The sequence below is a fragment of the Dendropsophus ebraccatus genome, chromosome 8, assembly GCF_027789765.1.
Source record: "Dendropsophus ebraccatus isolate aDenEbr1 chromosome 8, aDenEbr1.pat, whole genome shotgun sequence".
NCBI lineage: Eukaryota > Metazoa > Chordata > Amphibia > Anura > Hylidae > Dendropsophus > Dendropsophus ebraccatus.
Genome location: NC_091461.1, coordinates 124,469,159 through 124,484,293, shown reverse-complemented (window position 1 = coordinate 124,484,293; position 15,135 = coordinate 124,469,159). Strand labels below are relative to the sequence as shown.

The 15,135-nt window shown below is 53.6% G+C and overlaps 1 protein-coding gene across 1 annotated transcript in view; it reads left to right on the top strand.

Annotated features, from left to right (window-relative positions):
• The first annotated feature begins 249 nt into the window (after positions 1–249).
• COP1 (COP1 E3 ubiquitin ligase) overlaps positions 250–15,135 on the top strand; it is a 130,467-nt gene continuing 115,581 nt past the window's right edge. Inside the window, exons 1-4 of the mRNA XM_069981703.1 lie at positions 250–694; positions 6,808–6,867; positions 12,106–12,203; positions 14,958–15,022. Of these exons, the coding sequence (XP_069837804.1) occupies positions 420–694; positions 6,808–6,867; positions 12,106–12,203; positions 14,958–15,022 (498 nt within the window). The 5' untranslated portion in view covers positions 250–419. The remainder of the gene's footprint in view (positions 695–6,807; positions 6,868–12,105; positions 12,204–14,957; positions 15,023–15,135) is intronic.

Genomic DNA, 15,135 nt, shown 5'->3' with positions numbered 1-15,135 from the left:
GGGTAAACATAAAAGTAGAATTAAAAAAATAAAAGGTCTATGCACAGGTAACGAATCTGCTGCATAGATCAATGTCTGAACAGAACATAAAATCCTGTACTGTGTGAATGGCGCCTTACAAAGAAACTGTGTTGCCCATAGCAACCAATCAGCGCTCACGTCTCCGCATGGTGCAGCGGTGGACGCTTCGCTCTCTGCACTGGTTTGTCCTCGCTCGGCCGCCGTAGTTCCAGCTGTGTCGTCGCTCCAGGTGGGCGTGGCTGTCGTCTGGCGCCCCGTCAGTGGCCGGACGCTTCCGGTGTCGGGCTGGAGCTGGCTCCCTTGTTGACACTTTATTGTTCCCACTTGGTGGACAGAAGAATGCGGCGGGTCTGAGCCCGGGACGTTACTCGTCAGAGGCAGCAGCGAGCGGAGGGAGAATGTCCTCGGGCCGGCAGTCTCAGCAGCTCCCCGGACCGGGAGGGGGGACAGGCCCAGCGCCGTCCTCTTCATCGTCCGCCCCGTCCAGCTCCTCTTCCTCGGCGGGGCCCCTGAGGCCGGTGGCTTCCAGTATGTCCCGGCTGGGAGTGACGGGTAACGGCTCCGCGCTGTCCGGTAGGGCCGTGAGTTCCGGGCCAAGGAAGAGGCCTCTCCCGACCCCGCTGTGTAACGGGCTCATCAACTCCTACGAGGACAAGAGCAACGACTTTGTGTGGTGAGAGCCTGAGCGTCCCCCCTGTCTGTGAGGAGATGGTACGGTCCTGCAGGAAAGGGGTGGAACTACAGGTCCCAGCATGCCTTGCTCCATGACAGCAGTGAGAACCGGCGAGCTCATCACTACTGAGAGCACAACTGCCTGCTGGGACTTGTGGTGACAGGAGCCAAAGAGCCGCAGGTGGTCCTGATCCGTCCTCTCTCATCTATACCGGCCCCCTGACCCGTCCATCTATACCGGCCCCCTGACCCGTCCCCCTCTCATCTATACCGGCCCCCTGACCCGTCCCCCCTCTCATCTATACCGGCCCCCTGACCCGTCCCCCCGCTCATCTATACCGGCCCCCTGACCCGTCCCCCCCGCTCATCTATACCGGCCCCCTGACCCGTCCCCCCGCTCATCTATACCGGCCCCCTGACCCGTCCCCCCGCTCATCTATACCGGCCCCCTGACCCGTCCCCCCCCCCCCCCCCGCTCATCTATACCGGCCCCCTGACCCGTCCCCCCTCTCATCTATACCGGCCCCCTGACCCGTCCCCCCCGCTCATCTATACCGGCCCCCTGACCCGTCCCCCCGCTCATCTATACCGGCCCCCTGACCCGTCCCCCCGCTCATCTATACCGGCCCCCTGACCCGTCCCCCCGCTCATCTATACCGGCCCCCTGACCCGTCCCCCCGCTCATCTATACCGGCCCCCTGACCCGTCCCCCCTCTCATCTATACCGGCCCCCTGACCCGTCCCCCCTCTCATCTATACCGGCCCCCTGACCCGTCCCCCCTCTCATCTATACCGGCCCCCTGACCCGTCCTCTCTCATCTATACCGGCCCCCTGACCCGTCCCCCCTCTCATCTATACCGGCCCCCTGACCCATCCCCCCTCTCATCTATACCGGCCCCCTGACCCGTCCCCCCCGCTCATCTATACCGGCCCCCTGACCCGTCCCCCCGCTCATCTATATCGGCCCCCTGACCCGTCCCCCCGCTCATCTATACCGGCCCCCTGACCCGTCCCCCCGCTCATCTATATCGGCCCCCTGACTCGTCCCCCCCGCTCATCTATATCGGCCCCCTGACCCGTCCCCCCTCTCATCTATACCGGCCCCCTGACCCGTCCTCTCTCATCTATACCGGCCCCCTGACCCGTCCCCTCTCATCTATACCGGCCCCCTGACCCGTCCCCCCCCGCTCATCTATACCGGCCCCCTGACCCGTCCCCTCTCATCTATACCGGCCCCCTGACCCATCCCCCTGACCCGTCCCCGCTCATCTATACCGGCCCCCTGACCCGTCCCCCCCCGCTCATCTATACCGGCCCCCTGACCCGTCCCCCCCCGCTCATCTATACCGGCCCCCTGACCCGTCCCCCCCGCTCATCTATACCGGCCCCCTGACCCATCCCCCCTCTCATCTATACCGGCCCCCTGACCCGTCCCCTCTCATCTATACCGGCCCCCTGACCCGCCCCCCCCCACTCATCTATACCGGCCCCCTGACCCGTCCCCCCGCTCATCTATACCGGCCCCCTGACCCGTCCCCCCGCTCATCTATACCGGCCCCCTGACCCGTCCCCCCGCTCATCTATACCGGCCCCCTGACCCGTCCCCCCGCTCATCTATACCGGCCCCCTGACCCGTCCCCCGCTCATCTATACCGGCCCCCTGACCCATCCCCCCGCTCATCTATACCGGCCCCCTGACCCGTCCCCCCTCATCTATACGGGCACCCTGACCCGTCCCCCCGCTCATCTATACCGGCCCCCTGACCCGTCCATCTATACCGGCCCCCTGACCCGTCCTCTCTCATCTTTACCGGCCCCCTGACCCGTCCTCTCTCATCTATACCGGCCCCCTGACCCGTCCCTGCTCATCTATATCGACCCCCTGACCCGTCCCCGCTCATCTATACCGGCCCCCCTCTCATCTATACCGGCCCCCTGACCCGTCCCCCTCTCATCTATACCGGCCCCCTGACCCGTCCCCGCTCATCTATACCGGCCCCCCTCTCATCTATACCGGCCCCCTGACCCGTCCCCCCGCTCATCTATACCGGCCCCCTGACCCGTCCCCCTCTCATCTATACCGGCCCCCTGACCCGTCCCCCCCTCATCTATACGGGCACCCTGACCCGTCCCCCCGCTCATCTATACCGGCCCCCTGACCCGTCCCCCCTCATCTATACGGGCACCCTGACCCGTCCCCTCTCATCTATACCGGCCCCCTGACCCGTCCCCCCGCTCATCTATACCGGCCCCCTGACCCGTCCCCCCCGCTCATCTATACCGGCCCCCTGACCCGTCCCCCCGCTCATCTATACCGGCCCCCATACCCGTCCCCCTGCTCATCTATACCGGCCCCCTGACCCGTCCCCGCTCATCTATACCGGCCCCCTGACCCGTCCCCCCCCCTCATCTATATGGGCACCCTGACCAGTCCCCCCCCCCTCGTCTATACTGCCACCTTGTGTCTCTAGTTGGCCAGAAACTACTACCCCCAGCATGCCCGGACATCTCCAGCTCTGCAACAAGTGGAGATGCAGGTTGAAAGTCTCTGACGTATTAGATATCCCAACAGATTAGTTAATGGTGGCGTCAGTGGGGTGGCCCGCCCCGTGAGGCCTTATTGGGCGGCATATTCTGCAGGAAGTGGTGTATTCTCTCCTGTCTGACACAGTGCTCTCTGCTGCCACCTCTGTCCATGTCAGGAACTGTCCAGAGCAGCAGCAAATCCCCATAGAAAACCTCTCCTGCTCTGGACAGTTCCTGACATGGACAGAGGTGGCAGCAGAGAGCAGTGTGTCAGACTGGAGAGAATACACCACTTCCTGCAGGACATACAGCAAATGATAAGTACTGGAAGACTAGAAGTTTAACAAGTTGATTTGAAAGAGAAGCCTTTTTGCTGGAGTTCCCCTTTAAAGTCAGTGGGCTAGTGCACTTGGCTGTGGATGCCAGGATTTGTACATTTGTGCACGTCCCGGACGTTCTGTTTTGTCCGCATTTGCTTGCTGGGATTCTTATGTTCTCATACGTTATTAGAGGGATCTGAGCTATTCCAGGTATCGGCCTCGTAATGAATTTGATTAATTTTCAGGTTAAACGGTTCTGACTTTCATTATGATGGTGAATTCAGTGTCCGTCCCGGCCGTGTCTGTGGGGGAGATTTGGGGGGCTGGTCCAGGATGGTGGCAGCAGTGCGGCCGTCACACACAGTCCCAGCAGTCCAGATTGACCTATGGCCATGGGGTGACATTGGGACGGGGCTCTCCCTGTCGGGCGAGGACACCCCTAAATGTGATGGTGAGATGGTTACCATGGCGTTGGGGGCCCTTAGATCGGCTGTATGGTGGGTCAGAGGTAGTAGTGACAGGCAGTGCTGCCATCTATACTATGTATCACAAAGCCTGATACTCGCTGTCACATTTCTTACATACAACTACATCATTACAGCTGTGTCTTTCTTTACCCCCCCCCCCAGTGGTTATAGTGTGGTCCCCCCCTCCCCCCAATGATTATACCATATCAGTGGCCCCCGGTAGTAACAGTGTAGCCCCCCCTGATGGTTGTACCATAGCAGGGGCCCCCGGGGGTAATAGTGTAGCCCCTCCCCGATGGTTATACCAATGCAGGGGCCCCCGATGGTTATACCATAGCAGGGGCCCCTGGTGGTAATAGTTTAACCCCCCCCCCCGGTGGTCATACAATATCAGGGGCCCCCGGTGGTAATAGTTTAAATCCCCCCCCCCCCCCCCCCCCCCGGTGGTCATACAATACCAGGGGCCCCCGGTGGTAATAGTGTAACCCCCCCCCCCCCCCCTCCCCCCCCCCCGATGGTCATACAATACCAGGGGCCCCCGGTGGTAATAGTGTAACCCCCCCCCCCCCCCGATGGTCATACAATACCAGGGGCCCCCGGTAGTAATAGTGTAGCCCCCCCCAATGGTTATACCAGGGGCCCCCAATGGTTATAGTGTAGCACCCCTGTGGTTATACTGTAGGGGTCTTGTGTCGTTCCATGTTCCCAGCAGCGCAGCGTGTGAGGGGTTAAGTAGAATTGTGTTCACAGGAAGTCAGGAAATCCAGATCAGGTTTTGAAGCCCAAGTCTTGTTGTTCTTGCTCCAAACTTCATGTAATTATTACTGCTGGTAAAGTTTTCTATTGGGAGCCGATGTTTGCCGGGCTGCGTACAATTGTGCAATGTTCTCTAATGGGAAAGCACGTGAGCTCACACTCTATAGATCACTGCGGTGTGTGCCACCAGTAACCACAGGAGCCGCTCAATAGGCTCAGACCACCCATTATTACAGCTGTACTATCAGCACTGCACCTTTATAGGGAACCCCTCATTACTGTCATGCTGCCTTACTCCCACTTTGTTTCATTGGTGGACAGTGTCATCTGGGCGGGGCCTCGCTGCAGTTGGGCCCCTTCTTCCCGCCCAGGTGACACTGTCCACCAATGAAATGAAGCGAAAGAAGACACAGACAATTGTTATGCAGGTGTATACAGACACAGACAAGTGTTATGCAGGTGTATACAGACACAGACAAGTGTTATGCAGGTGTATACAGACACAGACAAGTGTTATGCAGGTGTATACAGACACGGACCAGTGTTGTGCAGGTGTATACAGACACGGACCAGTGTTGTGCAGGTGTATACAGACACGGACCAGTGTTGTGCAGGTGTATACAGACACGGACCAGTGTTGTGCAGGTGTATACAGACACGGACCAGTGTTGTGCAGGTGTATACAGACACGGACCAGTGTTGTGCAGGTGTATACAGACACGGACCAGTGTTGTGCAGGTGTATACAGACACGGACCAGTGTTGTGCAGGTGTATACAGACACAGACAAGTGTTATGCAGGTGTATACAGGCACGGACCAGTGTTGTGCAGGTGTATACAGACACGGACCAGTGTTGTGCAGGTGTATACAGACACAGACAAGTGTTATGCAGGTGTATACAGACACGGACCAGTGTTGTGCAGGTGTATACAGACACGGACCAGTGTTGTGCAGGTGTATACAGACACGGACCAGTGTTGTGCAGCTGTATACAGACACGGACCAGTGTTGTGCAGCTGTATACAGACACGGACCAGTGTTGTGCAGGTGTATACAGACACGGACCAGTGTTGTGCAGGTGTATACAGACACGGACCAGTGTTGTGCAGGTGTATACAGACACGGACAGACAGGTGTTATAAAGGTATATATCACCTGTGGATGGTGCGGAGAGCTGCACATAGTGTAAGGGGGAGGGGCAGGATCACTTCAATGGGGCCAGTGTAATAATACCATGTAGATAATGCCAGGTGGGTGGGCAGGTAACAATGTCATCAGAACGGTCCACCACGTAATAGACGTTGTCTGTCCGAAACTATACAAGAACTCGTTTCTGCAACAGTTTTTTGGCAAATTGGCCCAAAATTCTTCAACTTTTCTTTCCCCAACTTCTCCATGACTTTCAGGGAGGTTAACGGGAGGAAAAGGATGGGGGGTCCCACAGCCCAATGGTCGCCGGGTTTTATCACAGAAATTGTTACTGCTGATTTCAGCTTTTTATTTTTATTGATAAAATCCACAGCAGAAGTACTGGTGATATTACCCTTAAAGGGGCACTCCAGTGAACATCTATTTCTTTCAAATCGACTGGTCTCAGAAAGTTATACAGATTTGTTATTTACTTCTATGTAAAAATCTCCAGTCTTCCAGTACTTATCAGCTGCTGTATGTCCTGCAGGAAGTGGTGTATTCTCTCCAGTCTGACACAGTGCTCTCTGCTGCCACCTCTGTCCATGGCGGGCCCCTGTGTCCCCCGGTGGTGGCGGGCCCCTGTGTCCCCCGGTGGTGGCGGGCCCCTGTGTCCCCCGGTGGTGGCGGGCCCCTGTGTCCCCCGGTGGTGGCGGGCCCCTGTGTCCCCCGGTGGTGGCGGGCCCCTGTGTCCCCCGGTGGTGGCGGGCCCCTGTGTCCCCCGGTGGTGGCGGGCCCCTGTGTCCCCCGGTGGTGGCGGGCCCCTGGTGTGCGTTCTGTCAGTATGGATATAGTTCCACTATTAGTGATGCACTTTTACCTACTTCTCACCCATTTCTGTCCCTTCTCTTGCAGCCCGATCTGTTTCGATATGATTGAGGAAGCCTACATGACCAAGTGTGGACACAGCTTTTGGTAAGATGATTTTTTTTTTTTCTTCTAATTCTTTTATTAAATTCATTGACAAAACTGAAGCAGTCGTTCTTACTTACAATATATTTTTTTGCTCACATTGTATCAGAGAATCAGCAGTTCCATCAAGAAACACTTACACACTTTCATCTGGGCGGTGTCCAGGCCGTGACTAGTCATAGCTCTCTGCCTGTGATTGACAGGGACAGGGGGCCGTTAGAGGCCTCCAGCCCATCCCTACCGGGAAATGGAGCTACCAAGGAAGGAACCTTGGTGGGAGAGCGGCCCACAACCTCTGTGCCGCACTGCTGGGAGCCTTTAAGTCAAACACATAATGGAGAGGGGGGTGAGAGCTGCAAATAAAGGGATAATGCTTCTCTATGGCTCTGGCAGAGATGTATGGCCATTCATGCTCCACTGGGAATTCTGGGAAGAAGGATATGCAGAGCCGCTCTGATGCCATCTTTTAAAGCCGCTTTCAGTTTAGATCGTGACTGATAGAAAGCTTTACGGGTCTCGGTGTCCTATGACAGAGGGCCGAATCTAACATGGGCCGAATCTTATAATGTCTGTGCTGTCCTTGCTGTACGATCATTAATACGTGTAATAGGCCATCGTTTACATAGAGTATAGACGTGTATCGCAATACTCGCACCTTGAGTTAGACATTGACAAAAGGGGCCACCCTGTTGTTTCCCTGTCTATGTTCCAATACTCGCAACCGAGTGGGACTTAAGGGGTTATTTATCAGGGTGGTGTGGTGCTCTCCCCATCATGGAGGCACCCCGTTGGCAACAGGCTAGAGATATCTGGCTATCCCGTGTTTTGAGACTCGTAACTGAGGCTCCACGGACTCTTGTTTTGCATATTTAGACGTGTAATAGGCCATCGCTTACATAGAGTATAGACGTGTAATAGGCCATCGCTTACATAGAGTATAGAGACGTGTAATAGGCCATCGCTTACATAGAGTATAGAGACGTGTAATAGGCCATCGCTTACATAGAGTATAGACGTGTAATAGGCCATCGCTTACATAGAGTATAGAGACGTGTAATAGGCCATCGCTTACATAGAGTATAGAGACGTGTAATAGGCCCTAACTGAGAATGTGAGCCAAACTGACCCGAGAACCAATGGTGGGCGTCTTTACATGTCTTTTATATTCTCCTTCCAAAGGAGAAATACAAGAGGCGAGAACCCTGAAGCTACGTCCCCTAGAGAGTTTTCTGGCTTTGCCTTAGGGCCCTTTTCCACCGGACGATTATCGTTTGCATAATCGTTAACGATCTCAAACGACCGCTATTGCGAAAGACCTGAAAATGTTCACTCATTTCCATGGAACGTTAATCGTTACTTATGATCGTAATTGCAATAGTTTTTTCTTCGCTATTTATTCACTATTGCGTTCGTATTTATTGCGAACGACCGAACAATGTCTTATTCAATGCGAACGATTTGCGAACGAGCAACGATAAAAATAGCTCCAGGTCTTATAAAGCCATCAACGATTTGTCGTTCGGTCGTTAATCGTTAACTGCATTTCAACTGAACGATTATCGTTTAGATTTGAACGCTTTAACGATTATCTGAGCGATAATCGTCCGGTGGAATAGGGCCTTACATTCCCAGTGTTTCCAATGGCTTCCTACCCCACAAAGGCTAGATGCCTCGTCTTCTGTTCTGTTCTGTGTAAGGGGGTCTTCTGCCCTGCTATATGCCCAGTATGAGGTTGCCTGTACGCCGGTGTTGCCCGTGGCCGGTGTCTGGTTTTTCTTTGGTATTGAACACAATGAAGTCGAGAATAAACTTCCCCTCTTCTGGTTCGCCTCGCCGTGTTCCTCTCCTAGGATCTACAATGTGTTTTTTCCTCTGTCTTTGGCATTTGTTGAAGACGTGTAAACTATGTAAATTGATAGTTGACATCACCGCAGAGTATCTGGAGCTTTCCGAATCCGACAATTAGTGGATTGTGCGAGGACAATGAACTCTTGAGTCTATATGGCGTTTAGCAGGCGCGTCGGGGTGTTAATGTTCCCTCTTGATGGAGTGCACTCGATTGTTTGCATTAAGTTAGAACATTCAATTCCTCGTTTCACAGCCCCTCTTTCGATTTCCTCCTCGGTTTTATACACGTCGCCCACCCTTCCTAAAGCCATTTTTTTTATCCTTAAATGAACTGTGAGATCCCACAGAGAGGTAGTGCAGACTCCGCCATGGAGAGTAATGTAATACTATAGTGCTGACTACAACCAAAGGCGCAGGTCAGTGCCATGTTATTGATGGGCCCTATCGCTGCTTTACAAGATTCCACAAAGTCTCTTCATAGTTTAACCCTATACATGCTGAAGTGTCTCTTTATTCTGAGGACTTGGTGGAACATTAGGCAGCGCAGTTTTCCCAAGAGTGAACCCCCTTAATGACATGATTTGCTACTTTAGTTAGCCTTAGTTTGGAAAAACATCCTTCTTGTCCTATTCAAGACATGTACTCTATAGGTGCTCAAACCCTTTTTATACTAAGGTTGATAAGGCATATGGGGCCTCCTGACTCTCTAGAGACAGAAGAGGTCATTTTAGGGTGGATGGAGGGGTTCTCCTGTATAGGGTGTATGGGGGTCTCCTGACTCTCCACAGACACATGAGATCAGTATAGGGTGTATGAGGGTCTCCAGACTCTCTCCAGACAGAAGAGGTCAGTATAGGGTGTATGGGGGTCTCCAGACTCTTCACAAACAGATTATGTCAGAATAGGCTGTATGGGGTCTCCTGGCTCTCCACAGACAGATGAGATCAGTATAGAATGTATGGGGGTCTTCTTGCTCTCCACAGACAGATGAGATCAGTATAGTGTGTATGGGGGTCTCCAGATTTTCCAGAGATACAGTAGGTGATTTTATTATAGTGTGTATGGGGGTTTTTCAGACTCTCCACAGGCAGATGATGTCAGTATAGCATGTATGGGGGTCTACAGACACATGAGGACAGTATCGGTTTATGGGGGTCTCCAGACTCTACAGACACATGAGGACAGGGTGTATAGGGGGTCTCCTGACTCTCCACAGACAGTTGTATTTGTTGGATAGAAGGTTTCACCATCTCCAGCCCTCGGAGGTGTGGGGGGCGGTCGCCATCTCCAGCCCTCGGAGGTGTGGGGGCGGTCGCCATCTCCAGCCCTCGGAGGTGTGGGGGCGGTCGCCATCTCCAGCCCTCTCGGTCGCCATCTCCAGCCCTTGGAGGTGTGGGGGTGGTCGCCATTTCCAGCATCTCTTACACACTGAGGGTTAATACCCATTTCCCAGTTATAACATAACGCTCCTGTTCTAAACATAAACCCGTAAGAAGTAAAGTGAAGTGAAGTGAGTGAGGGCGGTGAAATCACATCCAGGTGTCAGTCTGGACGCATATCTCCCATTTTTAAGACCTTTTTAAAACTACTAGCAGCTGCCTCCCTGACACCGGAGACGTCTTATCCCTGGAATAGATCCATGTTCTGTGAGAATACAGAGGGGGAAAGATGTTTTTGTTTTTCTGCGGCTCATCTTAAGCCCTTTGTTACTGAAGGGGCCCCATGGTGTTGTGGAGTAAGAGTGTTGGCCCCGCTGCCGGTACACGGAGAGGACCTCACATTTGTCTCACACTTCCAAACACTGTTCATTGTGCACATGTGAGTGGGGGACGCTGTTGTCTGCCGTGTCCGCTCCGGGGACCGTTATTAAAGCTGCAGCGGTTGGCATCAAGTCCCCCATAGTCCTCATGGGGACCGGTCCTCTGGATCCATCAGCCTGCAGTGTCCATGGGGACCGGTCCTCTGGATCCATCAGCCTGCAGTGTCCATGGGGACCGGTCCTCTGGATCCATCAGCCTGCAGTGTCCATGGGGACCGGTCCTGTGGATCCATCAGCCTGCAGTGTCCTTGGGGACCGGTCCTCTGGATCCATCAGCCTGCAGTGTCCATGGGGACCGGTCCTCTGGATCCATCAGCCTGCAGTGTCCATGGGGACCGGTCCTCTGGATCCATCAGCCTGCAGTGTCCATGGGGACCGGTCCTCTGGATCCATCAGCCTGCAGTGTCCATGGGGACCGGTCCTCTGGATCCATCAGCCTGCAGTGTCCATGGGGACCGGTCCTCTGGATCCATCAGCCTGCAGTGTCCATGGGGACCGGTCCTCTGGATCCATCAGCCTGCAGTGTCCATGGGGACCGGTCCTCTGGATCCATCAGCCTGCAGTGTCCATGGGGACCGGTCCTCTGCAGATCAGGCATGGTGTTCATAGTGGTGGATCCTCTGCAGATCAGGCATGGTGTTCATAGTGGTGGATCCTCTGCAGATCAGGCATGGTGTTCATAGTGGTGGATCCTCTGCAGATCAGACATGGTGTTTATAGTGACTGCTCCTCTGCAGATCAGGCCTGGTGTTCATAGTGGTGGATCCTCCCCAGATCAGGCATGGTGTTTATAGTGACGGCTCCTCTGCAGATCAGGCCTGGTGTTCATGGTGGTGGTTTCTCTGCAGATCAGGCATGGTGTTTATAGTGACTGATCCTCTGGATCCAGCTTCTGCTCCTCTCTCCGGTGACCTCTGGAGCGCATACACCATTTCATCAGCTTCTCGGCCTGGCTGCGTTGTTGGCCGATCTCTGACCGTTTAGCTGTGTGTGTTGCGATTCCCCCTGAGCCCGTTGCTGTACAGAAGGGGCCGTTCTCTCTTTATTTATGTGCTCTGTATAATAATCTATCCACGCTGAGCGGGAACGTCTCCTGCTCCCAGCCTGTACACGGGTTTTATGTTCACATGTTGTAATGTTTATCACTTTAACACTTCATAGATCAGTTCTTTCCATCCAGTAATGGAGCTTGTTATAAGCCACGGTACAGGCGATTATGATGATGGGAGGCTCTGTCATATATCAGACATCAGGTTCCTGTGTCACTCAGGTGCAGCCGAAGCTCCTTATCACAGCCCAGATATCTGTTATCACTAAGACACTGCCGAAAGTGAAAGCAAATAAACATTAGAGCGTATAGACCGGTGATGTCATCAGATGCCATCCTGCAAGGCACTGCCACATGGTGCCATAATATTCACCCCACTTCCTTCCCCCAGGCAGAGCGGAGGGCAAAATACGCGTGTATGTGTGTGTATGTATATATGTGTATGTGTATGTATATAATTTTATATAATTAATTATATAATATATCTTCTTACTCTACCCCCTCTGATAACCGTGTGTCTCCACAGCTACAAATGCATCCATCAGAGTCTGGAGGACAATAACCGCTGCCCCAAGTGTAACTATGTGGTGGATAACATCGACCATCTGTACCCAAACTTTCTAGGTGAGTGTACGCCTTGTGTCAATCTTTTTTTCGGTAGTTTCCTTCTTAATGTCTCCAAGCCAAGACGTTATCATGGATGTAAGAATTGGTGGTCCTCTGGATTGGCCCTCAGTATCAGATCAGTGGGGTGTAACTCCCGGCACCCTGTCTGGTCAGCTGTGTGAAGGTTCTGCTGCGCTTGGGTGATGCGGGTGAGTGCAACAGCCTCTAAGGGCCCTATTACACCAAAAGATGTCTGACAGATTATCTGACAGATTTTTTCAGCCAAAGCCAGGAATGGACTATAAACAGAGAACATGTCATAAAGATAAGACTGAGATTTCTCCTCTTCAAATCCATTCCTGGCTTTGGTTAAAAAAATCTGTAAGATAATCTGTCAGACATCTTTTGGTGTAATAGGGCCTTAAGTGTTCACTAGCTGCAGTCCTTATACTATTAGTAGCAGCACGGTCCTGCACTGGTAAAGGCTTGTGACCGTAGAGCAGCTCCAGCTGTGTCATCTCTCATGCTTCTGTGTCTGCCAGTCCTTTTCACTTCCTTCTGGTAGCAGTGCAGAGAGGATTATGCCCCCCCATGGACTGCTGCTGGCGCACATACTTATTGCATCCCCTGCTGCTTACAGCGTCCGTCCTAGCATTTCATCCTCTTTGTGTTGCTGTCAGATGGCAATGAACAGTGGTAACAGATCTGGTATACAGTATGGAAGCTGCATTCTGAAGGTAGCATGGTGACACTGCTGGAGACGCTCCTGAACTGTCACCGTAGTCGGCAATGGAGGGCTGAGGTCCAAGGGCTGATGGTATACATACAACCCTGCCCGCACCATCATTGAGCCGCCTCATAGGCTGTGTAAGCAAGTGCTGATTTAGCAGATAGGATTTTACTCCCCCCACTCATCAGGCCCTAACGGGGGCATTTCTAAGAAGAAGAAAAATAATACACGAGGAGTTGGGGACATAAGATACGCCGATAGATTTATATTGGGCTCGTATTTGGGGACATGATGGAAGAGCACCAGGCAGGGTATAGTAAATGATGATGATATAGTAGTATCTGTATGTTTTACATCCTTACGCCACACTTACTGCTTTACTAGTTTATTGCTCCATGCGAGGTCCGTAATTAGCGGCAATGTGCACCGGTACGGACTTCAGCTCTGAATCAGTTTAAATCTTTGTTTAAATCTATTGACACAGCTGCGCGGCTTAGTCAGTACCGCAAAGATCTCGACTGAGATTCGCCCCATGTTTGTGCCTCTCTTTACACTGACTCGCCCTGTGTGTGTGCCTCTTACTCTCACTCACCCCATGTTTGTGCCTCCTCTTACACTGACTGGCCCCGTGTTTGTGCCTCCTCTTACACTGACTGGCCCTGTGTTTGTGCCTCCTCTTACACTGACTGGCCCTGTGTTTGTGCCTCCTCTTACACTGACTGGCCCCGTGTTTGTGCCTCCTCTTACACTGACTGGCCCTGTGTTTGTGCCTCCTCTTACACTGACTGGCCCCGTGTTTGTGCCTCCTCTTACACTGACTGGCCCCGTGTTTGTGCCTCCTCTTACACTGACTGGCCCCGTGGTTGTGCCTCCTCTTACACTGACTGGCCCCGTGTTTGTGCCTCCTCTTACACTGACTGGCCCCGTGTTTGTGCCTCCTCTTACACTGACTGGCCCCGTGTTTGTGCCTCCTCTTACACTGACTGGCCCCGTGTTTGTGCCTCTTCTCAAACTCGCCCCCCCCGTGTTTGTGCCTCCTCTTACACTCACTCGCCCCCCCCGTGTTTGTGCCTCCTCTTACACTGACTGGCCCCGTGTTTGTGCCTCCTCTTACACTGACTGGCCCCGTGTTTGTGCCTCCTCTTACACTGACTGGCCCCGTGTTTGTGCCTCCTCTTACACTGACTGGCCCCGTGTTTGTGCCTCCTCTTACACTGACTGGCCCCGTGTTTGTGCCTCCTCTTACACTGACTGGCCCCGTGTTTGTGCCTCCTCTTACACTGACTGGCCCCGTGTTTGTGCCTCCTCTTACACTGACTGGCCCCGTGTTTGTGCCTCCTCTTACAGTGACTGGCCCCGTGTTTGTGCCTCCTCTTACAGTGACTGGCCCCGTGTTTGTGCCTCCTCTTACACTGACTGGCCCCGTGTTTGTGCCTCTTCTCAAACTCGCCCCCCCCGTGTTTGTGCCTCCTCTTACACTGACTGGCCCCGTGTTTGTGCCTCCTCTTACACTGACTGGCCCCGTGTTTGTGCCTCCTCTTACACTGACTGGCCCCGTGTTTGTGCCTCCTCTTACACTGACTGGCCCCGTGTTTGTGCCTCCTCTTACACTGACTGGCCCCGTGTTTGTGCCTCCTCTTACACTGACTGGCCCCGTGTTTGTGCCTCCTCTTACACTGACTGGCCCCGTGTTTGTGCCTCCTCTTACACTGACTGGCCCCGTGTTTGTGCCTCCTCTTACACTGACTGGCCCCGTGTTTGTGCCTCCTCTTACACTGACTGGCCCCGTGTTTGTGCCTCCTCTTACACTGACTGGCCCCGTGTTTGTGCCTCTTCTCAAACTCGCCCCCCCCGTGTTTGTGCCTCCTCTTACACTCACTCGCCCCCCCCGTGTTTGTGCCTCCTCTTACACTGACTGGCCCCGTGTTTGTGCCTCCTCTTACACTGACTAGCCCCGTGTTTGTGCCTCCTCTTACACTGAACTGGCCCCGTGTTTGTGCCTCCTCTTACACTGACTGGCCCCGTGTTTGTGTCTCTTTCAGTAAATGAACTTATTCTCAAGCAGAAGCAGAGATTTGACGACAAGCGGCTAAAGCTGGACCCATCGGTAAGATGTGAATAAAGCCTCACTAAATGGAAGTGACACAGGTTATCAAAAAGCAATCACACGACAGGCCCTCCTCTGATATTATGTGTCTCGTGGTTAACAAGGCACCAAGT